Source organism: Pan troglodytes, chromosome 4, assembly GCF_028858775.2.
Source record: "Pan troglodytes isolate AG18354 chromosome 4, NHGRI_mPanTro3-v2.0_pri, whole genome shotgun sequence".
NCBI classification, from domain to species: Eukaryota; Metazoa; Chordata; class Mammalia; order Primates; family Hominidae; genus Pan; species Pan troglodytes.
The window spans coordinates 146,930,043-146,957,501 of record NC_072402.2 but is presented as its reverse complement, the minus strand read 5'-3'; the positions used below and the strand labels follow the sequence as shown (position 1 = coordinate 146,957,501).

At 46.4% G+C, this 27,459-nt stretch overlaps 1 protein-coding gene and 1 long non-coding RNA gene across 4 annotated transcripts in view; both read right to left on the bottom strand.

Moving 5' to 3' along the window:
- Window positions 1-27,459, bottom strand: part of ABLIM3 (actin binding LIM protein family member 3) — a 118,597-nt gene that overhangs the window by 32,566 nt on the left and 58,572 nt on the right. For all 3 annotated transcript variants that reach the window (XR_008548107.2, XR_008548108.2, XM_001162953.5), the window contains exons 6-8: window positions 20,753-20,879; window positions 17,099-17,192; window positions 10,880-10,967 (exon numbers count right to left, since the gene is read on the bottom strand). Coding sequence is in view for 1 of the 3 variants with exons in the window: in XM_001162953.5 (XP_001162953.1) it covers window positions 10,880-10,967; window positions 17,099-17,192; window positions 20,753-20,879 (309 nt within the window). In the remaining 2 variants the exon portion in view is untranslated. The remainder of the gene's footprint in view (window positions 1-10,879; window positions 10,968-17,098; window positions 17,193-20,752; window positions 20,880-27,459) is intronic.
- Window positions 22,773-27,458, bottom strand: LOC112209243 (uncharacterized). The gene is made up of 2 exons (XR_002943962.3): window positions 23,806-27,458; window positions 22,773-23,010 (listed from the first exon to the last, which is right to left on the bottom strand). It is a non-coding gene; the product is annotated as an uncharacterized LOC112209243 (long non-coding RNA).

The window sequence follows — 27,459 nt, the reverse complement described above, 5'->3', positions numbered from 1 at the left end:
TTATCCTGATAAGAATGTAAATTCTATGAGGAGAGGATTCATGTCTGTTATACCTACAGATATATCTGCAGGAACTGCAGATTCTCAATAAATACTCATTGAGTGAATAAATAAACAAAAGAAACATGGCATTCTATCTTAGGCAGTTGGCTTCTCTAACTTGGGCCCAGAGATTTGGACAAGTAGTACAATCTAGACTCTGATGAGACAGCCACAACTCCAGACTGAGTCTACAAACATATTCACTATATTGGGGTGTGTCAAACTGTGACCTGTGGATCACCTGTCTTGCAGCCTGGTAAAATTCAGATTCCTGGGCCCCCCTGCAGAAGCCACTGACGCCAACTCCCTGGAGGTGGGACCTGGGAATCTGTGATTTAACAAGCTCCCCAGGTGATTTTATGACTCATAATTTGAGAACCACAGGGCTAAATACCAGATAACACTCTAAATTTATTTTCTTGGAATGTTATGTGATAAAGAAACCAATTTTATAAGGCAGAGCTCTAGCTTTTTGTAAGAGTACAACATTTTCTGCTTGTTCAACTCCTGGTTCCATGAGTCACATTCTCTTGTCCTCTGAGATTGTCACCCACAATTCCAGGCTCTGCAGTTAAAACCTACTATGAAGGTTATGGAAGTGAAGGATTAGCTATTTCTGTATCAGCTGACTCAGAGATAGAGATGTGAATCTCCAAAACTATCTGTCAGCCAGGTATTAAGGCCATTTTTAATCGTTAGCAGAGTCAGCAGTCAGTCTTATCTCTCTGACTGGTTATAGCACACTCCACACCTGTAACATTTGGGGCTGATTTAATGTTGGGGAAGCCACCCACCTCTCTGCTGCACCCTGATGTTAAATTTGCCAAGGCTTTTTTTTTTTTTTTTTTGAGATGGAGTTTCGCTCTTGTTGCCCAGGCTGGAGTGCAATGGCACGATCTTGGCTCATTGCAACCTCCGCCTCCTGGGTTCAAGTGATTCTCCTGCCTCAGCCTCCTGAGTAGCTGGGATTACAGACATGCACTACAACACCCGGCTAATTTTGTATTTTTAGTAGAGATGGGGTTTCTCTGTGTTGGCCAGGCTGGTCTCGAACTCCCAACCTCAGGTGATCTGCCCGCCTCGGCCTCCCAAAGTGCTGGGATTACAGGGATGAGCCACCATGCCCGGCCAGTGCTTTTTGTTTTTTAATGCCAAAGCTGGAGCTGGTATCATAGTCTTCTAGAATGTTGGCATTCTAGAGGTTACAAGTACAGTGATTGAAAGTGGTCCATTGGATGGTTCTGTTTAGCAAGCATGATTTTAAACAGTTCTGAGTCTGAAGGTTTTTAGATACTGCAGGTCACCAGTGACCCTCCCTACTTTCTGACTCCCAGCCCTTCCCACTCCTTGACGTGGGCATTGGAGTTTTTGGCCTTGACCCTAGCTAGGGCATTCTCTTACGGCAGGTTTCCTCTCTGGATTTCTTTTTTTGTTTTGAGACGGAGTCTCGCTTTATCACCAGGCTGGAGGGGAGTGGTGTGATCTAGGCTCACTGCAACCTCTGCCCCCAGGTTCAAGCGATTCTCCTGCCTCAGCCTCCCTAGTAGCTGGGACTACAGGTGCATGCCACCACACTCGGCTAATTTTTTGTATTTTTAGTAGATACGGGGTTTCACCGTGTTAGCCAGGATGGACTCGATATCCTGACCTCATGATCCACCCTCCTCAGTCTTCAAACTGCTGGGATTACAGGTGTGAACCACTGCGCCTGGCCTCTGGATTTTTTTTTCACCATAGCAGGATGAGGTTTCTCAGACCTCTGCCTTTATGACAGCAGCACTATCTTTGTGGCAATAGACTGGGAGGAACCTTGGAACTGCTCCTTTAAAATCTCCATGCACATAAACCAACCCAAATGCCTATCAATCAATGAGTAGGTAAAGAAACTGTGATATATATATATATATATATATATATATATATATATATATACACACACACACATATTATATATATACATACATAAATATATATATATGATGGAATACTACTCAGCCATAAAGGAAACAAAATAATGGCATTTGCAGGAACCCAGATGAAATTGGAGGCCATTATTCTAAGTAAAGTAACTCGGGAATGGAAAACCAAACATTGTATGTTCTCATTCATAAGTGAGAGCTAAGCTATGAGGATGCAAAAGCATAAGAATGACACAATGGACTTTTGGGGCTCAGGGGGAAAGGCTGGGAAAGGGGTGGGGGATAAAAGACTACAAATCGGGTGCATTGTATACCGCTCAGGTGATGGGTGCACTAAAATCTCACAAAACGTCACTGAAGAACTTCCAAACACCATCCTGTTCCCCAATTACCTATGGAAATAAAAAATTTTAAAAAAAATCTTCATCCACATAAAAAATGTGGTAGATCCAAAAATGGAATATTGTTCAGCCATAAAAGGAATGACCTGCTGATACCTGCTATGATACGGATGAACCTAGAAAGCATTATTCTCAGGGTGAGAAGCCAGTCACAAAAGAACATATATTGTATGGTTCCATCTGTAAGAGCTATAAAAAATTGGCAAATCCATAGAGACAGAAAACAGATTGGTGACTGCCAGGGGTTCGGGGACAGAGGAATGGGAAATGACTGCTTAATGGCATGTATGAGGTTTCCTTTTGAAGTGATGAAAATGATTTGGAACTAGATAGAGGTGGGGGTTGTACAACATTGTGAATGCACTAAAAGCTACCGAATTGTGCGCTTTAAAATGGTTAATTTTGTGTTATGAGAATTTTACATTAACATAAAAAATTTCCCACTCCTCTCCTCCCAGCAGGTGAATTGCTTCTGTAGACCAAGGCACTCTGTTCCTCCTTTGCTACTGAAAGTGCCAAACTCGGCCAGAGAGAGGAGTGAACACTGCTGTTGAATCTGCCCTGTAATAACAACAGTGTGATCATTATAATCTTGGGTGTTAGTAAATCTTTACTGGTATCAGGCACTCTGTGCATCATTTCATGTAATATTCTTAAGGGGTTCCAATCCTGGCTACATCACTTACTAGCTGCATTGTCTAGAGCAAGTCAGTTGCCTCTCTGTGCCTTGGTTTCCCTATTTATAAAACAGGGATGACAACAGTATCTGCCTCATAGGTTTGGTTTGAGGATTAATGAGTTAATCCATGCCCAGCACTTAGAACGGTGTCCGCCTATGTCAGGGACTATATAAGTGTTGGGTATTGTTGTTCTTATTGTCTCCTCTCCTCCACCTACAAAAATAATCTGTGTGCCAGGATCTAGTTTGGGTAAGGGGAGAGCAGTAAAAGGGAGACTTGAGGGGAGCAGGGAGCTGGGGCCTGGGTGAGCGAGGGGGCTGCAGCACATGGCAGGCTGGCTATGCAGGTGGAGTCACTGAACAGAAGCCTGGCTTGGTTGCCAGCGCACCCTCCTGGGAGGTTGGGCTTGTGCCCAGGGACAAGGGCACCTCGGGAGAAGTGGGAAAGACCGACTTGCCTGGAGCTGACATGATGAAGTGGGCCTGAAGCTTAATAAAGAGGTTGGAGGGAGAAAAGTGTTTAGTTACCATGAGGCTGGTTACCACGGAGGATATCGGGCAGGATGAGAAGGGGAGAATGGCAATTCTGAGGTGCCTTGTAATTCACGAGAAATAATAGGTGCTGATAATAACAGTTGGGACAGTAATTAAAGTATATTGAGTGCTTAGTATGTGCCAGGCCCTAAGTATTCTTATTATTCCTATTGTTACTATTATAACTAATATTTATAGAGTGTCGATACCAGGCCTTATGTCACACACTTTATAACAATAGTGCTTAAATATAAAAAATAATAACTGCCATTTATTGAGTATATATGCTGCACCTTATGCTAAGTATTCTTAAAAATGATGATAATATTGATAACAGCAAGCACTTACTACTGCATTGCAACATGGGAATGGCCATTTCTATATAACTGGCTGGTTATCATGAGCTCAGACTGGCAGAACCAGCAATGCTAGTCCCTGTGCTGAGTCTTTACCATGCATTCATTAGTTCATTTAATCTTCACAACAGCCTTGTGAGATGGAGCCTAGCCTCATCCCTCTTTACAGATGGGAAGTTGGAGGTTAGGGAGCTTGGATGTCTAACCTGCTTGTCCGTCTCTGTCTCCCCACGCTGGCCTGAGTGTGGGCAACAGGTCCTCAGACTCTCTGGAACTTCTCTGCTGAGCTTAGCGGGACATGCTGCCTCTCTGTACTGATGGTGGCTGGGGGCTGGCCAGGCCCTCTGTCCTACTGCATGGAGGCAGCCAGTCTGGGCAGGAGAGCATGGGGCCAAACACAAAAAGAAACAGGGAGAAGAACCACCTGATGGTGCTCACGGGCCCCTCGACCCAGCTGTGCTGCTCCTAGACGCTTCTTAGTTCTGTGAGCTGATCAATCTTCTTTTGCCTAACATAGCTTGAGTTAGGTTTCTGTCACCTAAAATGTCTAGACTAATAAAATGTCTCATCGAGCTAAAACCTGAATATCTGACAAGTTCTTGACTTGCCCAGCAGGCAATTTTGTTTCTCAGAAAATAGAGGAAGTAAGCCGGGAAATTGCTACTCTAGACCTAATTCTGACCAACATGGACAAATTGACTGCTGAAGTCGATGTGACATGTGACAGGCGAGCAAATGGCCACATCGGCATGAGTCTGTGGTGACCTGAGAGGAGAAGCTGGAAACAAACTTTAGAAATACAAACCTTAAGCTACTACACTGTAATACTTTCTATATGATTCAAGATGCTTGGTAACCCTTAAAATCTAAATAAAAAAAAATGGCAGCTCGCCAAAAATTAAAATATACTCTATTTAAAATGAAATATGCTTAGTAGAGTCAGACTTTAGGAAGTATCAATTTAGTACAGTAACAGAATATGTCTGAAAAATCTAAAATTAGGTAGTAGGATTGGGGAAACATAAGATTTAAAGTTTTTAAGCATAACTCCTACAACCTAAGCTGTCAGTAGAGAGATCCAATTTAAAGTAATAATGCTAAACTACGAAATTAGAGCAACCAATACTACAGTAGTGCCTTTTAGAGGGTGGTTTCATGAAATGCGTAGATGATGACTGAGGGCTGGCGTTCCACAACCCATAACAATGGGAGGCCCTCACTTGAACATCTCTCAGCTTAGTGCACCTTTTCTGAGTTACATCCCAGCCATGCCAGAAATACACAGCTCCTGAAACCAGGACCTTGTATCCTCTGAGCTGAAAAAAAAAAAAAAAAAAAAAAGTAATCTGAAATAGATTCAGTTACACAAGAGAAGGGTTTGGTGTAATTATCAAAACGAGCTTTTGAGACTCCGTTTCGGATTTGTGTTAACACAGAACCAAGTCTCTTCACTTTATTTTGGCCCATGGACACCTCTGAAAATCTGATGAAAGCTATGGACCCTCTGCCTAAAGAAACACACCTAGCATGCAAAATTTAGCAAGCAATTTCAGAAGACTCATAGAGTTCAAAAGGCTGACCATGAACCAGTTTAAGAATTCTGGTAATAGATGTAAGAAAATTGCCTCCAAGAACCCTAGCAAGACAGGCCCACTTTGGCTAAGTGGCGTATGCTCTTTAAACTTTCATTCTCATCCTCTAAAATGAGGACATTAATAGTTTTTAGCTGACAGGGTTGTCGTGAGGATAAAATGGGATACTGTGTTTGAAACTCTTAGTACAGTACTTGGCACATAGTAAATGCTCAACGTATACCAACAAATAATAATTATATTAATAATAATAATAATAAAATGATGGCATTTTATTATTATTAATATTTTTATTATTATCATTATTATTGGTGAGACCTACAATTTGTTATAATACTTTTCTTTAGCAGAGTGAGGTTTGTCCAGTATTTTATAAATGATTTCCTGCCTTGTGGGTTTTAGTTAAATATACAAATGATAACAGCGAATTGTTTTAAAATGTGCAGCTGAACTTACGTAATTCCAGGGTTATTGTCTCAGGTCTTAGAACAGGAGGGTATTTGGTGTAGACAGAAGGGAAGAAGAAGAGTCTATTTTCTCCCTTTTCCTGGGTACAGGCACATTTAGAACAAGAGCAAAATTTGTCTCATGAACCACATTTGGGATATTAAAAAAACTCTCACTGATCTAGTAACTGCAACCTTTGGGATTTCAGTATAAGTTTTGCCCTGAACCTGCAGCATTTTGGCCATTATTTTGCTGCACAAAATGAGTGACCTAATTTCCTGGTGAAGCCCAAATGAAGGGTTTGGATAACAAACAGATTAGATATTTGGCATCTTTACAAACACAGTTAAAAGATTGAATACACAACAGGACTTAAAACAAATAAAACTTGCTCTTGTCTCCTGGGGCCCCAGAAGTTCTCCTCCAGACAGACGTCAGACTTCTCCCAATTAGAGCCCATCAGAAAGCCATCACATAGCAATTAAAACACAAACAAACTCACCCAAAGAATCTCCCAAGGACCATTTGCCAGTACCATGCTGTGTCCAGCTCCAGAACTGACAAGGCTGGGTTTGTAAGCTTTGCAGGCATACCAACACACTCTCTCTCTTATGTAAGTTGCTTTATGGAGTCCCCAGTGCCTTCACATTCACTCTCTCCTCTAATGTTCATGAGGACCTTGTGGCATATGGTTGCTCTCTGTGTGCCAGGTAAGTGGGCCTGCCTCAGTTTCTCCACCTCGTTCTGCTTCCACCCACCCAGGGAGGGCCTTTGCACTCGCTGTTCTCACTGCCTCCTCAATCTTCCTGCCCTTTTCAGCCTCCCACCTCCTACTCATTTTCAAGGTCTTGGCTTGAAATATCCCTTTTTAGGGGCACCTTCCCTGGCTTCCCAGACTAGAGCAGGGGCTTTATAACACATGCCCATTGTTCAAAACTTTCTCTGTGCAGCACTTGTCACAGCTTGTCATTGAATGTTTACACTTCTATTTGGCACTGTTGGTTTCTCTTTCCAGAGAGTGAACTCCACCAGGACAGCAAGCATGCTTGCCTCACTCATCTCTGAATGCCCAACATGTAGCAGAGAGCCTGGCACATAGCATGGCCCCCAGTTTGAGTGGATCAATGAAAGACGATGATGTTATCCTCATTTTACAGGTGAAGCAAGAGATCCAGAGAAGGAAGCCACTTCTCAAGGTCACAGCCTATTAGTGGAATTGCTGACGCTTGAACCCGGGAGTCCTGGCTCTCGGCCATTTCTTTACACTCCTGAGCTACCCAGGAGCAGGGTTTTCTTGCCAATTCTGGAGGATATCATATTGAATCCTGGTGTCCCCACTTGGTGAGGGTGTCCAAGGCCCAGATCTCAGTGGTAGCAGAACCCCCACAAGACACCCACAGCCCAAGTGAGCGTGACTCTAGCACTGCTTGGCCTGGTCCCCCTCATTCCAGGATCACTTAGCATCCTTTGAGGCAGGTCCTTGAATGCCCTGCAATTACTCCCACTCCCCCAGGAGCCAGGAGGAGAGGGATGGGGATAATTAATGAGAAGGTGACAGGCTCGTCTTCATTACTAAGAATATCTCCTACCCTTGGAGGCATTTCCACTGTAGGTTTAATGGTGCATTCTCTCTCAGGATCACAAAGCTATGCACTTTACTTCCTTGCTTAACTCTTTTAGCACCTGTGGGAAGTTGGAAGAATGAAAGCACTAACCTGTGAGGCTGTGAGCTCCATGAGGGCAGGGCCTTTGACTGATTTGCTCACTGCCACACCTTCAGTTGTGAGAACAGCAGCGGGGACACAGTAGATCCTCAATAGATATTTGCTAAATGAATGAATGAAATGGGAGCTTCCCATGTGTCACGAAATTACTACACCTATATCTCATAGCAACTGTTCTCGGTCTATTTTACATATTAGACAGCCAAGTTTCAGAGAGTTACGAGACTTGCCCAAGGTCAAAAACTTAGTAACCAGTGGAGCCAGGATCCCCGCTGAGGCACTCTGGGTGAAAGCACCAAACAGGGAAAGATTAAGATTAGGAATTCAGGCAGGGAGGCAAAGACGTGGTTTATTCTAGTGATATCCAGGTAGGGATGAGAATGGGAGGGCAGTTTCAATACTAGGAGGTTTGTTCACCAGGGAAGGAGGAGAGGAATATTGTGCAACAAATTTTCAAGCCAAGTGCAAACTCCAGGTTCCCATGGTGGTCAGGATGAAGGCAGGGTGCAGGTTGCTGAGCCTCATAACACTGGTTCCTGCAGCAGGAATCACTCAAGAACCCAGGCAATGAGGGATTGGTGTGCACAGGAAGGGACAGGGACCTGAATATCAGGCAGGGCCTGGGTCCCAGGGGTAAAGTGGAAAGAACCCTGGAGGGGAGACGCAAGGCCAGGCCCTGCTCTGCCCCGACGCACTCCCATTCTCACGCAAGTCTCTTCTTTTCTCTGGGTCTATTTTCCCCATCTCTACAATGAGGGTTGGCACTTTACAGTTTAGCATGACTCTGGGATCCTTACCACTCCAGCATCAGTTCATATAAGTAAGTAGACAGCATCTTAGAAATGGTCACTTTGTTTAATCCAACATAGGAATTCCTGCTCCAGGATTCTTAGCAGATGGCACAAGTTTCTGTTGGGTAGCTCTGGGCCAGTGGTTCTCCACTGAGGATGATTTTGACCCCCTAGGGACATGTGGCAATATCTGAGACATTTTTGATTGTCAGTGGGAAGAAGCACGTGGTTGGCATCTAGTGGGTAGAGACCAAGGATGGTACCAAATACCCTACAATGCAGGACAGCCCACAGTGTCACCAGTGCTGAGGCTAAGGAACTCGGCTGTAGGCACAGGGGGACTCATTGCATCTTGAGGGAACTCATGGCTGTGGGCATTGTGGCTAGAACAAGCTGATACTGACACACTCCCTGTAACTGCTGCCCTGGCCTTAGATCTACCTGGAGGAAGGGCCCTAATTCCTTCTCAAGATGGCTATCCAATCACAGCGATTCCACCAATGACATTCACCTGTGGAGGGAGTATGCATGGGCCAGGGTCAGGGCTGAGGGACCAGTGCCAGGAGCACAGGACCTTAGGGAGGAGGCCAACAACTCTCATACAAGCTGGAGGGGACCAGGGGCAGACAGAGGGCTGTGGGGATGGGGGAAGAGAGGACTGTGTTAAATTGTGGGAGGGGTTGGGGAAATCCTGGGTGCCTATGAAGCATGTAGTGACTGAACTGGACCTCAAATGATAGGATTTCCAAAGAAGGGCACAGGAAGACAAGGGAAAGGGCCATGAGTTCATTTCAAGTCCAAACAAAGTCTCTCCACAAGGCCCAGCCCATACACCCTGCTTGCCTCCTGGCTGCATCTCACTTCTGTCTGCACCCTGGCCACACAGGCTCCACTTGCCCTTATGCACTCGCCATTTCTTCACCCACCTCAGAGTCTTGCAGGCTCTGTCCTCTCAGTTTGGTGCATCCTATTCCACTTTTTGTTCAGTTGCTATGGTCTGGATGTTTTTGTGTCCCCCACATCCATATGCCAAAATTCAAACCCCCAAGGTGATGGTCTTAGGAGGTAGGGCTATTTGGGAGGTGATTAGGTCATGGACCAGTGTCCTTATAAAAGAGGCGCCAGAGAGCTGCCTTGCCCCTTCCACCAGGTGGAGACACAGAGAGAAGGTGCCATCTCTGAGAAAGTGGGCCCACATCAGATACCAAATCTATTGGACCCTTGGTCATGGACTTCCCAGCTTCCAGAACTGTGAGAAATAGAGTTCTGCTTATAAGCTGCCCTGTCTGTATCTCAGTCTGCTGAGGTTATAACAGCCCGGATGAACTACAACATCAGTTAACACCCACTCATGGTCTGGATCTCAGCTCCTGGCCCTTCGTCAGGGAGCCCTCCTGGGGCTCCTCCTACCCCGTTATGTGCTCTCAAAGGCCCACACTTCTCTCCTTCATAACACTTACCACAGCTGATGTTTATTTATGTGATTATGGATTAATGCCCATCTCCTTCAGGGAACTGTAGGGCTGGGTGAGCCTCACCATGGACGCTGGCACAGAGCCTACACATGGCAGGGCTCAAGAAACAATCATTGAGTGGATGAATAAATGATCAAAAGTTAGCTTTGGCAGCTTAGGTGTCGGGTATGTTCAAGGCTACAAAGGAAGCCTGGGACCTTGGCAAGATTTTAAATGCTAGGCTGAAGTGTTTGTAGCTAAATAGGCAGACAGGGAGGGGCCCTGAAGAGAAGGGCAGTGCCAAGAGCACGTGATGCCCTGGGATGGTGGGCTGGGCAGAGGGTAGAGGACTGAGCAGAATCTGGAGACTAATTAGGGGACTGTTGTAAGAATCCTGGGGTAAGAGGGCTGGGAAGCAGCAGATGGAAAGCAGCCCTGGTTAGCTTTGTGGGGACGACTGGCACTCCTCATTCCTCTGTGTGTTCTGAGAGTCCCTGGGAAGCCCTGAGCAGCAGCCTGGCATGATGCTCTGAGATGTGGGGAGAAGGAGGTAGAGTAGAGGCTGTGATGCTATAGACACTTTGCAACCCAGGCATCCCTCTGAGGTTCTCTGACCCCTTGGGCCTGTGCAGCTCAGCTTCCCACCCCCAAGGCAGAGCCAGGAGAGTCTGCTCAGAGCACTGCCAGGGAAGCAGGCCAGCTGGGCAGCGGGTGGAGGTGCACAGAGACGGAAGGCAGATTACATGTCACTTCATATTAGCCACACCGGCAACCTTCCCAATCCACCCAGAGAGGGGCCAATTAATTGCAATTCTGAGGACAAGCCAAAAGCCAAGATAACACCGAACCTGAAGCCAAGATAACACTGAACCTGAAGATCGCATCTCCTTTCCAGTCATGAGCAGGTCGGAAGGCCTTACAGAGGGTCAGATTTACTTACCTGTGAGGTACATTTCCTCTCCTTCGGTGAACATCTGGTGGCAGCGTACACACCTGGCACAGGTTGGGTGGTAGTGCTTCCCTCCTGCCTATGGAAATGAAAAGATGAAACAGGAGGTCAGAGCCAGGGCTGCTGTCTAGTGGGGCAGATTGGGTTTGAATCTTTCCTGGGTACATTAGTGTTGTTTGCATCTTCATGGCCCTAAAGTTGGTTGGAGCTACCCAGGGGAGTCCACAACCATCTAAAAGACCAGCCGGGAAGCTTCGTGATTCACTCCATGGGTCCCTGATGGCAGTTCAGGGGACTTCCCTGAATACCTGCTCTTCTATTCTGACACTGGGAAGGACACTTCAGAGGCCACTGGTCCAACTTCCTCATTTCCAGAGGAGGAAACAGGCTTGCTTTGAGGACATCCCAGCATTTCCCCAAGTGAGAGGCCCTTACCACTAATGTTACATGAAATGATTTTAAGTGGTACATGAACTTGGGATTTAATAACATTGGACCAATGGAAAAAAAAAAAAAGATCTTTTCAGTCCTCTATACATTCTTCTGATTTTGTCAAGGACGAAGTACCAGTTCGGTGCTTATGTGTCTTTAACATCTATCCAAAACCTACAAATCTGCCTTTTAAAGAATGAGAACAGGTGTGAGGCTTGGAACCTCCACATGCAATAGAATCTAGCTAGAACTCTATTTATTTTCAGGTTACATGCAATATGGCAAGTGATACTGCTTTCCTGTTATGTCGTATATAAGTTTCCTTACATATAAGGGAGCCAACCTCAAGACACTTAAAGTATTATGGAAGAATCAGCTCATGAGGTTCACAGACATGGCAAAAATTGTGAGACTGGCACACAAAGGACAGATTTTTAGGGCTCAGTGGGTGATTTAGGACCCACTGTAGAGCCCCAGATCCCCAGGCCAGTCCTGTGACTATTTTGCCCTGGTGTGTCCAGCCCTACCGCAGCTCGCCCCAGTGTGACTTTGGTGAGTGCCTTCCCTATTTTCACTTTCCTTTCCCATCACTATTTAAATTAAAAATGAAAATAACTTGCAGCTGCAAAGACTTCCATGGGGGGAAGAAACAGCCCCTGAGAAGGTTGTGCCTCAAGGGTTCACTGCAAGCCAGCAGCAGTGTTGGGTCCGGATGTGTGTGAGTCAGTCACCAGCTCAGCACTTGCTTCTGGAGTCACAATTCTAACACCAAAATCCCAGCCAAGAGGGCTTGTAAAAGGGAACTTCAGTGGCGGCTCCAGCATTTGTATATGCAGGAGCTTGGTGCAGCAATTGGGTTGGCAGGTGGGCCTTGTTTGAAGAAATATTTTGCAACGTCAGGGCAGGGTTTTCTTTGGGGGAGGGTAATGCCCAGGGGAAACTGATGGATGTTAGGGGTTCTTAAAGGTCCCTGTCCAAGCCATCACTTGATCTGATGCTAATGGGTTCCTTCCAATTCAAAAATTATAATTGCATAATAAGAAGACCTATTTCCAAACTTAGTTTTTTTTTTCTTTTTTTTTTTTTTATGTGGGGGGAGTGGAAGATTGTTGGGATGGGCTTGCCTATTCTGGAGATATTATCTCTATTCTAAAAACTTAGCAAGAATGTGGGAAAGGCAGATTTTTACAAAAAGAAAAAAATCTCCAATATTCCTTTTTTCCCCCCGTTTGTTTATATGGCCTCACACCAATGAGACAGTGTCCTTGTCATCATCAAAGCGAATATGTTCAAACTTTGGAAGGAGCCTGCTATTTTCCTAAGCTGGAATGTGTGGGACTGATTCCCTTGTACCATGACAAGGATAATCAGTTTAATTAGCAGCCTCTTCCTACTCTGTGTCTCTTTATCATTTTGATTATAGACCTGTTTTCCAGTGTGGCAACAGTGCCTTGGCAAAACTGAAGCCTAGCATTTTCCTAAATGTCATGCCCCACTACCTCACCCCAGCTGAAAGAGGCTTTGTGCCCATCTCAGCAGCCCCAGTCTTGGATGGTGTTGAAAACAGTTTGAGCAAAGGGAGGTAGGGCAGCCTGCACCCAGAGTAAGGAAAAGCCACGTCAGCTAGCTGAGATGAACCATTTTGTCTATTAACGAACTGAAATCAGGAAAATAGTAAAGAAAAATGGCAAAAAATTGGTACCCTCAAAACAGAGCCCTATTTGAGAGGACCGAAAACAGCAAACCAGGTTCAAAAATGTAGCAACAAGCAAACCAGGTTGTGGTCCTTTTTGGTGAGGAAACAGACAAGGATGGAAGGAGTGACACTGACAGCCATTGAGCTCTGTCACTGAGGAAGGGACCATGGGGTGGCCTAGGGAGGAAATGGGAAGGGACAGGATGAGAAGAGAAGGAGAAACAACTTAATTGAATGCCTGCAGTGTGCCAGACGATGTGCTTGGGCGACTGTTGTTCCTGCATGGCCATCATTCTTTCCTCCTTCTTCCAGAAACAGTCCCAAGCCTTTCCTTGGTGGGGCTACCTCTTCTCCATATCAGTCCACAGGGTTAAGTAGTGCTGACCCCACCAATGAGCATATTCCAACTTTGTGGGCACAATTAGTGGCCCAGGGATGGGCCTGAGATTGTCCAATGAGAGTCAGTCCCAGAATGCTTGCTGAGCTATTAGAAAAGAGAAGTTCTTTTTTCCACCGGGCATGCCGGCTGATAGAATCTAAGCCTGGGGCAACTGGTGTCCAACTTTCCCATCACCAAGAACGCCCTCCTGAGAATAAACTTAACTTGGAAGAAAGTAAGCCAAGATGGCTGGGGATTCTAAATGATTTCGCTTAAGCACTGGATCCAGCTCCTGGGCTTTTTGTTATAGGAGCTGAGAAACTTCCTTTCTGTTGCAGCCCAAAAAGTCTTGACTAACATGTTCATTAGGAATTAAATGACAGTAGTATTGCCTGTTGATAGATACAGACTAAAAGGACATATCTTGCTTAAGGCTTCAGGGCTAGAAGTGGTAAAATCTGAATCCAAGTCTGTTTTACTGCAGCCATGTCTATTTCCTGACATCATGCTACCTCAAAGACCCCCAAGTGGCTGAGAGCTGTGGGTATCGGTATGGATACAGCAGCCTGGAGTCCTAGATTTTAGCTCTGTCTCTACCAGAAATGCTGCTTGTGACCTTGGAAAAACACTGCATGTCTTGGTCTCACTTTTCTCATCTGTAAAATGAAGAGGTTGAACTAGTTGATTGCTTAAAGTCTCTTCCAGCTCTAAGAAAAAAAAAAAATCAATAAGTCGAAGATGCTAATGGAGCCTTGTAGAAATGGGATCAATCGAAACTCAGTCACAACAGCTGCCTGGGAGGAACAGTCTACCGCAATGCTAAACAACGGTAACTCTCGGGGAAACGGCAGCTGCCACCAACAGGATTTCAAAGCAGCTTGGAAATGCTGAACAAATTCCCATCTGTGGCCCTGTCTGTAATCTAAGTTCTTTCTTTCTGGAAAGAAAAGTTTCCTTTTGTAATATCTCCCACCGCATTGACCCTTCAACCTACTACACTCTGGATGCCTCTTCCCCACAGTTCTGCAAAGCCAACAAACGACTCTTCTGAAGGTGACCTTTCCCACATCCAACAGCTTTTCCGCAGCCCACGCAGTCCTTCACTGCTCTACAGAGTTTGACCAACACTCTGACCTCACCATGTTTTCTGAAGCTCTGTCCTTTCACTGAATGCCCGATTCTCTTCCCATATCTTCCTCTGCTACCTCCTCAGTCTCTTTCTGAGTCGCTTTCACTGTGAGCAGCTGCTCGCCAAGGTTGGTGTCAGCCTCCTTCCTTGCTCTCTTTCCTCTGTCTTGGAAATCCTGAGGACTCTGGTGGTGCTATTATTCAAAGCCTCATGTTTTTAAGATTGGCTCCTCCAGGCCTGAGCTTTGTTCCTGAGCTCTGATCCATATTTCTTTTCTTTTCTCATTTTTCTTGCCTCGGACAGGATCTTGCTCTGTTGTCCAGGCGGGAGTGTAGTGGTGCAATCTCAACTTATTGCAACCTCCACCTCTCAGGCTCAAGTGATCCTCCGGAATGGCTAGGACTACAAGCGTGCACCACCATGCCTGGCTAGTTTTGTTTATTTTTTATAGAGATGAAGTCTCACTGTGTTGCCTAGGCTGATCTTGAACTCCTGGACTCAAGTGATCACCCTGTGTTGGCATCCCAAAGTGCTGGGATTACAGGTGTGAGCCACCACTCCCAGCCTCTGATCCGTATTTCTGACTGCCTTCTGGAAACACTCCTGGGATTTCAATCACAACTCATCCTAAATGGTACTCACCATGTTTCTGCCAGATCAGCTTTTTCCCCTGTCGTCCCCAGTTCTGCCAATGACACCAGGCTTCCTATCCCTCAGAAATAGATAATTCTTTGGTGCAACTTTTAGCTGCTTCTCCTTCAATCCCCATGTCCACAAGCTGCCCCTCAGTTGCAGAGTGATTGGAATTCTACTTCCATAGGGCTGGGCACAAGGGTGGCTTCCCTCTTCATTGCTACTGTACCTCTTGAGTCCTTCCTGCCTGGGTCACGCAGGGGCCTCCTCACTCATCCCTTCCAGCTTCCTTCCTTCAAATGTAGCCTGTGTACATTATCACGTCATCCTCCCAGAAGCCCAGCTCTAACCAGGACGTTCCTTCCCAGTCTCTCCACAATGCTCCCTTGCCCAGTGAGTCACATGCAAACTCCACCCTGGTATCCCAGGCCCTCAGAAACCCACCCCCAACAACCCTTCCTGGACTCATGCCTTGTCCTCTGCATCGTACTCCTTACGGCTCTCGAGATGCTTAAATGTTTCCCAGGTCTGCTCATTTGTTTATATCTCATTGTCTCTGACTCTCTCTGAAAATTCTCCACACAGTAACCACAGAAATCTTTTTAAAAACATGATCTTATCATGTTAGTCCTTGGCTTAAAACTCTCCAATGGCTTTCCATTGCACTGAGTATAAAACCCAAACTTCTAAACATGGTCTACAAAGTCCTACATGGTATGCCATATATGATATACTCTTATATTTCATCCTCCCCTACCCTCAATTTATAGAATTCAGCCACATTGGCAGACTGGGTCAGCTATTGTGAGCAGAATCATTAATTCAGCCAAATCTGGCCACTTGGTTGTGGTTACCATGAGTGCTTGTGTTGAGAAAAATTCTGCAGCCACAATTCTGTGTGGGTTCTCTGTTCTTTGAATGGGTCAAGCTCATTCTTCCTCTATCTTTTCCCACCTCAGGGCCCTTCAGGGATAGTTCTTTCATCCTCAGGGCTCTGCTTCAATGCATGTCCTCAGAGAGTTCCTTCCTGGTTGCTACATCCCCTCCTGCTGAGTCTACATGTGGCTGCAGACTTGTTCTCAACAAAGCACTCATGGTAACCACAACCAACTGGCCAGATTTGGCAGAATTAATGATTCTGCTGACAATACCTGATCCAATCTAATCCTCTAGCTATTGTCATATGGAAAAACTGAGGCCTAGAAAAGCAAAGATACTTACTCAAAATCTGAGCAGGAGTAGAGTCAATACTAGAACTCAATTATTCCTGTTAGGCTATTATTTTTCCTTTCCACTGAGCCCTTCCCTGTTTCTAATTCATCAAGGTGGGTGGTCCCAAAGTATAGGAAGATAGCTTCCAGGCCCACAGGGTATAGGAAGAAAGGCCGGAAAGACCAGTGCACAGGGGCTCAGCAAGGCCTCAGCAAGGGTTTTGCAGGTTGTCTGTCACTGCAGAAGGAGTCATACATCAAAGGCTGGGGAGAGGCGTTGCCGTGGTGATGGACCCACCAAAGAAGGGCTTAGGGAGCAAGCTGCTAGACAAGCTGGCTCTTAAATCAGCACATTACCAAATACTAAAACAAACAAACAAAATAAATAAATAAATAAATAAATAAATAAAAAAGACTTCCATCCTCCGGCAGGGCTGGGAGGAAAATCCTAATGTCACTCTCTAGAAATCTCTCTGGGTCCGAATCAAAGATACAACTGATTTTCCCAGCACAGCATTTTTTGAACCAGGAAGAATTTTGTCTACCTTCTCATTTTGGGGTTTCCCAGAGATCTCAGCAAGGTTATCTGCTCAAGGTCATGTAGCAAGCAAAGGTGGAGGGGGTAAAGGCTATGGAAAAAAAGGTATGGGGTGACTTTCTCCTTCTGTGATGACTTTTTGGAGGCACAGGTCACCCTGCCACATCTTCACGGTTACTTATACCCACTCACCTCCAAGACTCTGCCACTGATGTATCGGTCACAAGTCTCACATTTAATGCCAAACTGGGCATGGTAGTCGGACTCACAGTATGGAACACCATCCCTGCAAGAAGAAGTTCACATAGGATGAGGAAGTTAGGGAGGATCAGTGAGGGTGCACATGGCAGTTAGATTCTGGACCTGCAGCCTATGTTGACTGAGCCAAAGTTCGATACTTCTCCTTTAATAAACAATTTCATCTGTATGAAAGAATCATCTGACTGTGCTCCCAGATCAGTAGATGACAGGAAGCCTCCTGGGACCACCTCCTGTGTGCTCCATTTTTTACCCAATGTTTATCACTTGGCGGACAGTGATAAGATTGTTATCCCTTATTCTTATACCACCCCCTATGACTAATAGCCACTAACATTTGTTGCTGGCGTGTGCTGGGCTCTTTGATGGTGTTTGATGGCAACCCTATGAGTCAGAATTATTAGTATCCCCATTGTGTAGGTGAGAAAACCTAAGCATAGCACACTTTAGTAACTTGTCCCAGGCCACCCAGGATGACCTAGAGCTGGAATTCAAACCCAGGTCATCTGGTTTCTCACCCAGGTTGTCATGAGGATTAAAGGAGATGGGTCCAGTGTACCCTAGGGCTCAGGACAGTGCCTAGCCATACTGAGTACTCAGCAAATGGCAGCTGGAGGAATGGCCATGATTGCTGAGAGGAGTCTTTGAGGAGGACATTTGGTTCTCAGTTCTCTAGGACTGAGGTAGAGATAGTTGGGGGCATCGGAGAGCTTAGCTTTGCTTCAGGCTCTGCCTCGCTCTAATGACCAAGTCTGAACTCTGAGGAGAGAGAAACATTTCTTTCACTTTTGGGTGTAAGAGAACTTGGCTCAGACACTGAGAGACCTAAAGGAGAGGCACATCACTTTTCCATCTCGAAGCTGTTGCCCTGATGAGGTTGCTGGGGGCCCACCCTGGGCAGCATTTTCCTGGAGAAGCAGCAGTGAGGACCAAGGTCTGAAGATGTCCGACCAAGGTCTAGAGGTGTGACTGTGCCCACAAGGCAAGGACTTGTTTGTGAGCCCCTGAGACACACCTCCCCCAACCCTTTCAACTCCTCCCTCCTCCCCCGCTCAATCAGGTTCTCCCTGTGGGTGCGGGAGGGTAGCTCTGCAGGGAGAAAAAGTCATTTGTCAGAAGGTGGATGTGATGAGCCAACAAGATTTGAGTATAAATGCCAACACAATCTCTTTTGGATCCATCCTTCTCTTGGGGAATTAGCGGTACACAATTCTAAAAGAGGATGGTAAAATGAGTATTTACTGGGCAGTTATTGGGTGCTAAGCACAGATCTCTGAGCCCTTACACAACCCTACGGGTAGATCATCTTCTCTCCATTTTTATAAATGAGGAAACTGAGACTCTGAGCAGTGGAGTCCCTTGCCAAGGTCACATAGGCTGTGCTTCTATCCTGGGCATCTGATGCCTGAGCCAGTGCCTCTGAGCCCCTGCCACTCTGCCAGCAGCCAGGTAAGGGGCCCAGAGCTATGCTGTAGAGGTACCAGGTGTGGTGGGCAATCTGGGCTGGGCCTCCTTGAGAGGAGCTCTGAACAATCCCTTAAGTCCCTGGAGAACCCTGATTTAGGCTTCCAGACTCAAGCACTCCTGGCTGGCAATGTACTAAGGGCACTCCTTGCTTGGTGGGCATAGAGGGGAATGCCAAACTCCTGCTAGCATGGCATCGAGAGCTCTCGGTGATGTGACCTCAGCTCATCTATGCAGCCCAGGATCTGGCTTCACCTGGGCACATGTTTGAGCTCCTATACAGGATGGAGATGTCCAGCACTCCCCTACTGCCCTGGCCTTGCCCAGGCTGGCCATTCTGCCTAGAAGCTCTTCTTCTTTGCATTTTTGAATCTTACCCCCACCTTCCATGGAACTCTTAGAGATTCAAGATTCTACTTCATGCTAGTTAGCAGTCATCCTTTTTTTCTCTGAATATTCACAGCCCTTTATTTGTTATCTTGTACACAGGCAGGTGTTGTTTGGCCAGCATCCATTTCCCCTTCTGCTGATAATAGTACCTCACCTGGATTTCCCTTTGGAAGCCACCCCTTCCCAGTTGAGGTCCCTGTGGGTCACAAGAGGCTGCTCTCTGGCTCTACGGTTCAGATCCTCTGGGCCAGTGATTGGTCAGGAATGGGCATGTGGCCTAATGGTGGCCAAATCAGAGGCAGACCTGGGACTTTTGCTGGAGTTCCTGGGAAAGAGGCCTCTTTTTCTGCTAGGCTTGGTATGAAAGCCTGGAGTGTTGGCAATCTTCTTTGCTAGCACTTGGGGAGGGCCAGATTGAGAACTAATCCACCATGAAGACAGCAGAGAAAGACAGGGACAGAGACAGAGAGAGACAGAGAGAGAGAAAGAGAGATTGAGAGAGAGAGAGAGAGAGAGAGACAAAAAGATAGATAGAGAAAGACAGAGACTTCTGAAGTACTAATGACATCCTTAAGCCCCTGGATTCCTCCATGTCTGAAGCCAGTGTGCCTCTGGCCTTCCCATTTCTGTGAGTTAATAAACTCCTATTTTTGCTTTTAATTGAGTTGGAGGTGGGTTTTCTGTCACTTAGGATCAAAAAGGTCTTAAAGAATAAAGCTTGTCTGGGCTCCTGATCACACATTTCCTGGTGTCATAATTCTTCATGAACGCAGCATATCTGTTTCCCGTATTAGACTGCAGGGTCTTGACAGCAGAAGCATGTGTGCTGCAGCTCTGTGTGCTTGCCACTGCCTGGCATCAGGCCAGAGAGTGGCACCTAGAAGGGTCTGGGGTCATATGATGTCAAAGCTGTGACAAAGGATCTGTGCTGATAATTGCTTTTAGGTACTTGAGTATATAAATGTGGTCACTGGGGCCCAGCAACAAGAGGATGCTTGTCTAATACTGCAGTGTGTGGGTCACTGGAGGTTGGCCCCTCTGGATAACTATGCACCCATCACCTCCTCTCATTTCCATTAAATTCATTCAGCAACTATATTATTGACTGTGGGTCAGGTGTTGCTCTCAGGGCAGGGGATATAGCAGTGATTAAAACAAAGCCCCTGTCCTGGTGGGTACAGAGATTAAACACTATTACTGGAACAAGTTATTTACTCTCTCAAGTCTGAGTATTCAGTGGGGATAAATTCCTCAAAGGGGCAGTCATGAGGATTTAAAGTGATACTTCATACAAAGTAGTGAGTTCTTTCTACATAATTAAAGCTCAATAAATGGTAGATAGTATTATTAGCATTATTACAAAGTTACCAGGGATAAATATGTAATTACCAATGGTGGTAGCCTGTGTGAAGGAAACAACAAGGTACTCTGAGGGCCCAAAATGGGGCAGTAAATGAGAGACGGCCGGAGGGGAAGGCATGGGGACCGAGACCAGAAGGGAGAGAAGGGGCAGCAGGTGTGCAAGGAACAGGGAGGGTGTCTCAGGCAGAGGGAACCCCCCCCAGAGGGTCCAACGGGGGAAAGAGGCTGCTGGGAAAGATGCTGTTTGGCCAGAATGCAGCAGCAGACGGAAGGGAAGGGAGATGATGCTGGAGATGTAGGCATGGGCTCAATGGGGCAGGCCTCACAGAATGCAGAGGCCCAGGCAGCTGGGGCAGGAGCAGGGGGACCCACTTGCTGATATACTCCCCCGTGAGGATGACGCTGCAGGTCTGGCACTTGAAGCAGCTGACGTGCCACTGCTTGTCCAGAGCCAGGAGTGACTGGCCGTGCTTGATCTCCTCCTTGCACCCGGCACAGTCTGCAAGACAAGAGGACACTGCTGAGCAAAGCACCCTGGGCCCTTTAACCCCCGCTATCTCAGGCCCACGTTGAGGAAACCCCTCCCTGAATGCCAGTGTTCCCATAGTTGCTCCCACCCTGACACTGGAAGCTGCCTAGAGGCTCTCCCAGGGGAGAGAAAAAGCCACTGGAGTCCTGGCCTCTTGACAAGGGGTCTTGGTGTAGGAGAGAAAGAAAGACCTCCCTGCTTGTCATCAAGACCACATTGTTCACTGAAAGTGGACCCTGCACTGCTTCCAGCCCTCCTCAAATTGCTAACTAAGCTCTGCTGCTGTCCGTGACCTTGCCATCTGCAGCGTCAGCATCACCTGGAAGCTGGCAGTGTGCAGCATTGCAGGCCCCACCCAGACCTCTTGAATTTTAACAAGACCTCCGTGCAGAGTAAAGTTTAAGAAGCACTGCTCCTGGGGATGGGCTAAGTATACATTTTTTCAAACCCTTAGGCTATATACGCATTGGCAAGGGCTGTGTTTATATTTTGTGGTTAAACCTATTCCTTTGCCTAGCACAGTGCTCAGCCCATAGCAGGAACTCAAAGCATATTTGCCAAATGTGTATGAATGAATGGGCCTGATGGTACCCAGGCAACAAACAGAATTACCACACCCACCCCTTCCCCATTGTGCTTCACACATCGAACATGTGCCTTCCCAAGTGGCAAGGATTACAGGGTCTGATGAGACTGTCCCAAACCAGAAAGGTGCCCTCACTCCCTGACACGGTCACCCTGGAATGTGAGTTGGGGCCAAGAGAATGTGGGCCAAGCCTAGCATTAGCTTGTTGCTCAATGAATGTCTGAGGAGGGTCCGGAAATGGAGCCAACGTCCAAGGCACTTGGAAACTGCTGGGAATTCAGGCCTAGCCAACCGGATGACCCACTTTGGCGGAGGAAAGGGTCATGGGGCAAAGTTGACCAGAGGACAAACTTCCTTGTTGGCTCCATAAGACAAATGCACACTTGGGAGTAGTAAGGAGAGCAGAAACTGCATGTAAAGTTAGGGGATCCTGGCTGGACAGCCCCCACATCCAGCTGGGAGCCTGTCCTAGAAGAAAAGATGATGTGTCTGCAAATCTAGGAAGGGTGGTGGGTCCAGCCGGCTGTGGGGAGGGTCTGGGGCCTTGATGAAGTGTTTGTATGAGTCAGTTCCCACAGTACTCCGCCTCTTGGCTGTTGCGTGCCTTTCTAACATCCCTTAGTACAAGTTGGGGGCAGAAAGGTCTCTACTTGCAAAATACTTCAAGCCCCAGGCCTTCAGATGGGGGCTGAGAGAATAAAGAGTTTCGGGATTTATCTCTCTTCCTTTCTATTCTCCTGGGGTAAGTCTATAAGTCTACTTGCACCCCCTGCCCAATAATTAGACTCCAGAATGCAATAGTTTAGAGAGGTCAGGTACCCCCTTCTCTTTTACAGATAGACAGGGGTCTGAAATGACTTGCCCAAGCTCAGTATGGAGGAACCCAAGGACTGTAGACACCTGGTCAAGCTTTCTAGGTCACTAATACTGAACTTGTATCTCTGTGGGCCTCCCCAGCAGGGCCTAAAAATTCCATAGGGGTTTGGAGTTCACAGAGTATATGGTCAAACATCCCACCCAATGCAGTAACCTACAGCATTCTCGACAAGTGGGCACCCTCCTCTGCTTAATCACCTCCAGTAGTAGGCAGTTTAACCCCTCCTGAGGAAGGGGTGGTGAGGTAGTCCACTCTGCCCTTGGACAGGTATGATTGTCATGACTGTCTTCTTTATATGGAGCTGAGACTTGACTCCCGTGACTGCTCCCATTCTTATGCATCAAGAATAATCCACCTCTTTTCCCATATGACAGTTCTTTTAAAGAATTAAAGACAACTATAGTTTCTCTCTTCTTTATTCCTTACACTTTTTCTTGCTTGACATGGTCATCCAGTGATCAAATTCACTTGTGGATTCCATGGAGAAAGACATGTAATTGGCAAACAACACAATTCTCTGTTTCTTCAACAAAACTTATTGCATAGCTGTATCCTTTCATGGCCATACTCTAGCAATGAATCCTATCTCTTCGACTTTCAGTGGTACATCTGAGATAAATTTAACCCCTTGAGTTAAGCTGTAGGAGAGAGTACAGCGCAGTGGTTAGAGGCTGGGCTGAGAGTTGGAGTGAGGGGTGGGAAATTGGCCCAGGAGAGAATCCCAGCTCCTTTTCTTATGAGTTGTATGCTCTCTAAGCCCAGACTTGCTCATCTGAATATCTTCCTTAAAACACTGGTGTGAAGGTTAATTAAAATCAGGCCCATTAGGCCTTAGCACAATGCTTGGCCCATATGAATCCAATAAGTGGTTGTTGTCATTATTATTTTACATTCTCCTGTTTTTAACCCACATTCTGTGCATTACCCAATCCCTGTTCTGAAGCCAGGAGCGATAGTCCTGTTGTAGGGAAGCCTGCTGATTCCCCGTGAGAATTCTGGGACATCTCCATGTGGCTTATCTTTTTATATTATACTGCTGCTCCCCCATTATATCAGCTTCTTATTTATTAGGACCTTTTCTCCCTCTTCTTCCTCCTTTCACTCTTGACCACCAGTGGAGCCTCAGGCATGCCACCCAGGAGCCCGTGGGTCTGGTGTAATAAATAGAATCAGGAAAACCACACCCTGTTCCAAGTTGGTGTCTGCAGAGCCAGCTGTCCACTCCTCCATATGTTCCTCTCTATTCCAAAATTACAATCTTCAGCTGGCAGAATGTATGATGCTACCACCTGTCCCTCTCAGATCCCTCAGTTATAAACTGAGGCCTCCTAAAGACGCTAGACAGCCATTTTTATCCTTTTTAGACTGTGTCATTCATTCTATTTAAATCAGCAAAAATGAGTGGGTTTTGTGAGTCATAGCAAGCTCCGTACCTTGTTTTAGGCAACTAATCCAGGAAGACTAGACACTTCCCAAGTTGCAAGTCATGTCTCTGGTACAGAGTGTTAAGGGAATAGGATCTAAGGCCAGAGTGGCTGGTCTCACATTCTAGTTCCATTACTCATTATCTGGGTGACTTTGGGCAAGTCATTTATGCTCACTGAGTCTCAGTTTTCTCATCTATAAAATAATTACTCTTATCTCCCTCATAGGGTTGTTGTAATGATTAAATGAAATATCTGTATAAAACACTTAGTGAGGTGCTTGACAATAGTAATAATCTATGTTAGTGGTGGTGATGCTGGTATTGTTGGTGTTGACAGTGTTGGTGGTGATGATGGTGACAGTGATGATGGTGGTAATAATAATGGTGGTGATGGTGTTGATGCTGCTGGTGCTGGCGATAGTGGTAATAGTGGTGATTATGGTAGCGTTGGCGAAGGTGGTGGTGATTGTGTTGGTGATGACAATGGTATTGATGGTGATGGTGGTGTTGTTCATAATGGTGATGAGGGTGGTGATGGTAGTGATGATGGTAGTGATCGTGTTGGAGACACAGTGTTGGTGATTGTGGTGGTGGTGTCAATGGTGTTGGTCATGATGATGGTGACGATGGTGGAGAAGGTGATGGTGATGATGGTGGTGGCAGTGGTACTGCTGCTACTGCATCTGATTGCTCTCAATGAGGTTTTTGCAGTATCTGGCAACAGTAACAGTCAATCAGTGTTAGCAATGATGGTGGTTATGGTGGTAGTAGTGACGGAGGTAGTGGGGATGATGGTAGTGATTGTATTGGTGGTGGCAGTGGTGTTGGTGGTGATGATGGTGGTGGCACTGATGGTATTGTTCATGATGATGGTAGTGATGGTGAAGATAGTGGTGGTGATGATTGTGGTGATGATGATAGTAGTGATGATAATGATAATGTTGGTGATGTTAGTGATGATGATGGTGAGGGTAGTGGTGTGATGGTGATGGCAGTGGTGTGATGGTGATGGCAATGGTAGTGATGGTGGTGATGTTAGTGATGATGATGGTTATGGTGGTGGTGTGATGGCAATGGTGGTGATGTTAGTGATGATGGTGGTGGTGGTGATAAGATGGTGATGGCGGTGGTGGTGCTGCTGCTGAGACTGCTGCTGATTCTTCTCACTGAGGTCTGTGCAGTGCCTGGAAATAGTAACAGTCAATCAATGTTTGCAATGATGATGATTATTGTGGTGATGGTGATGGTGAAGGTTGTGGTGGTGGGGTTTCTGCTGCTACTGTTGCTGATTCTTCTCAGTGAGTTCGGTGAGGAAACATTTCTTCTTCCTGTGGTAAGTAACAGAATTATTTTCTCTTGACAGTTCCTGAGTATTTTTCTTGGTCTCTTTGGAGTAGACACTGCTCCTGACTTTCCAGAATATCTTTATTTACTCTCTAGAGATGAAACATCACACTTGTAGCTTAAAAAACCCCAATTATTTTGTTCTTCTTTTCCTTTTCCATGATATGTTCTTTTTCTTAGCAATCTCTTATACCTGGCTTTGGTTTCCTGTATCCCATGGGAGCTTAGAAGACCTTCCAACACCCCATCTAGTCAGGAGCTACTTTGCATTTGCAGCATGAATAGTGACCACCTTTGGAGAAAATACCTCTATAAAACATACCACTATAGACAATCAGTGATCAATCACGGATTGATGTCTTTACTTTGTGAGTAACAAGATAAGCTACAATACTAAGTATGCCCCCACTGGAAACTGTCCATGTGCTCATTTGCTCCTCTTGACTCACTTTTTCCTCACCTTCTTCCACCTCCTAATCATCCAAATTATGGTGGACACATTTGGGAGCCTTTCTTTGAAAACATACTCACATGTGAGACTCCCACATTCAGCTGAAGAAATATCCCACCTAAAGAGTAGGTGATAGGTGTAGCACAAATGCATACAGTAACACACAATCCAAACTAGGGGAAATAACAACCGACCCAGGAGTCTCATTCTCAACCTCTTTCGGTGTGCTTTCTATATTAAACCTCCATGCCAATATCATCCTTCACTCTGTATTTATAGAGCATTTTATATAAGCAATGTATCTTAGTTTGATCCCTGAACTAATACATTTGCTTCCCCCAACGCTCCTGTGAGGAAGATAGGAAATTCCATCCCTCTTTCATAACTGGGTAAACTGAGTCTCAGGGAGGCTTCATGACTGCTTTGCAGCATGCAGAAGTTTGGCAGCCTCCCGACTCAGGCTCACTTCTCCCTCTCCTGCCTCACACATGGCCCCATCAGTCTCGGAGGTCCTCAGCAGCACTGGCCACAGGGTCGTGGTCCCATATCCCAGTCTCCTTGTTTTTCTGTCACTCTGGATGATGCTTTCAAGGAGCTGTGAAGGATAACACTGTATGCACTCGGTCACCTTGACATGGAAACCTGGTTGGAGCAGCAATCTATTCTTGATCATCATTAAGGATGCCAAAGAAAGGGCTCTGCACATTCCAGGAACAGATCTGATTTGGCTGAAAGGAAGAGCAGCCAAGGGAGGGAGCCTTCCCACTGTCTTTCTCCTCAGCTCACCGTAGCTGGATGGACTCCAGGGGAGCCCCTGGGAGCTAAGCCCTGCTGACTCGGGGTTATCTGTGCTCACTCTCTCTGGCTGGATGCAGCCCAGCATGCTGACTCTGCTGGTGCCATGGCCAACAGCACCCTGCACCTGCACAGTGATGCAGCACAGGAGGCTAATGGAATTTTCATTGATTTTCTTGTCGAGGCCAGTGAGAGTGTCATATAACATGAAAGAACACTGGAGCCTAGTGTGGCTTACCAAGACCAAGGGGGCAGGGTCTATGTGTGTGTGGGCATGTGCAGCAGCAGCCTGCCAATGGCATCTGGGAACAGTGATTTAGATATCTTATCACTAGGCACACTTGAGTGGGATGGACATCCCACAAATTAGAATGACCATTCTGAGGCGTGCTCCTGGTCCTCAGTTTCCCTCCAAATCTGTGGTTGGTGATAAAACATAACATTCATCATGGCATGCCAGATGCTGCCTTTATCCCTAGACAGTGGTTCTGAATCTCAGGAACAGCAAATGAATCACCCAGGAAGCTTACTAGGAATGTTGATTCCCAGGTTCCATCCCTAGAGGTGCAGGGTGAGCCCAGACATTTGCATTTTTACAAGTCCCACAGTGAAGCTGATGCAGTGGTCTATGGAACACTCTAAGAGGCACCAACACAGCTCTTGTGGTTTGCTCCCAGGGCACCCCATACTACCTCTTCTGTAAGCCATGTCTGCCAATTATTATTAGTGGAGTTGGTAAAAATTCAGAGCCACTGGTGAAAAAACACTTGATCAGCCCTATTGAGGTATCCGTGGGACATAAGATCAGGAACTCAGCTTGTCCCAGAGGAGACATACCATGTGGCAAATATTGGCACTGGCTACCACTGTTTATGGCCAGGCAGCCCCTCTTCCCTGCATTGTGCTTGTGAAGCTTGTGAGTCTGGGCCACATGCCAACGGGGTCATGATGCAGGAGGCCTCCAGGTTGGGAACCTTTCCCACTTCCCTCCAGGCCCGTGGGAGCAGTTGGCAGTGTGGGAAAGGGGAGCCCAGAGAGATCACACCCATGGACAGGGAGATACCCGTGGGG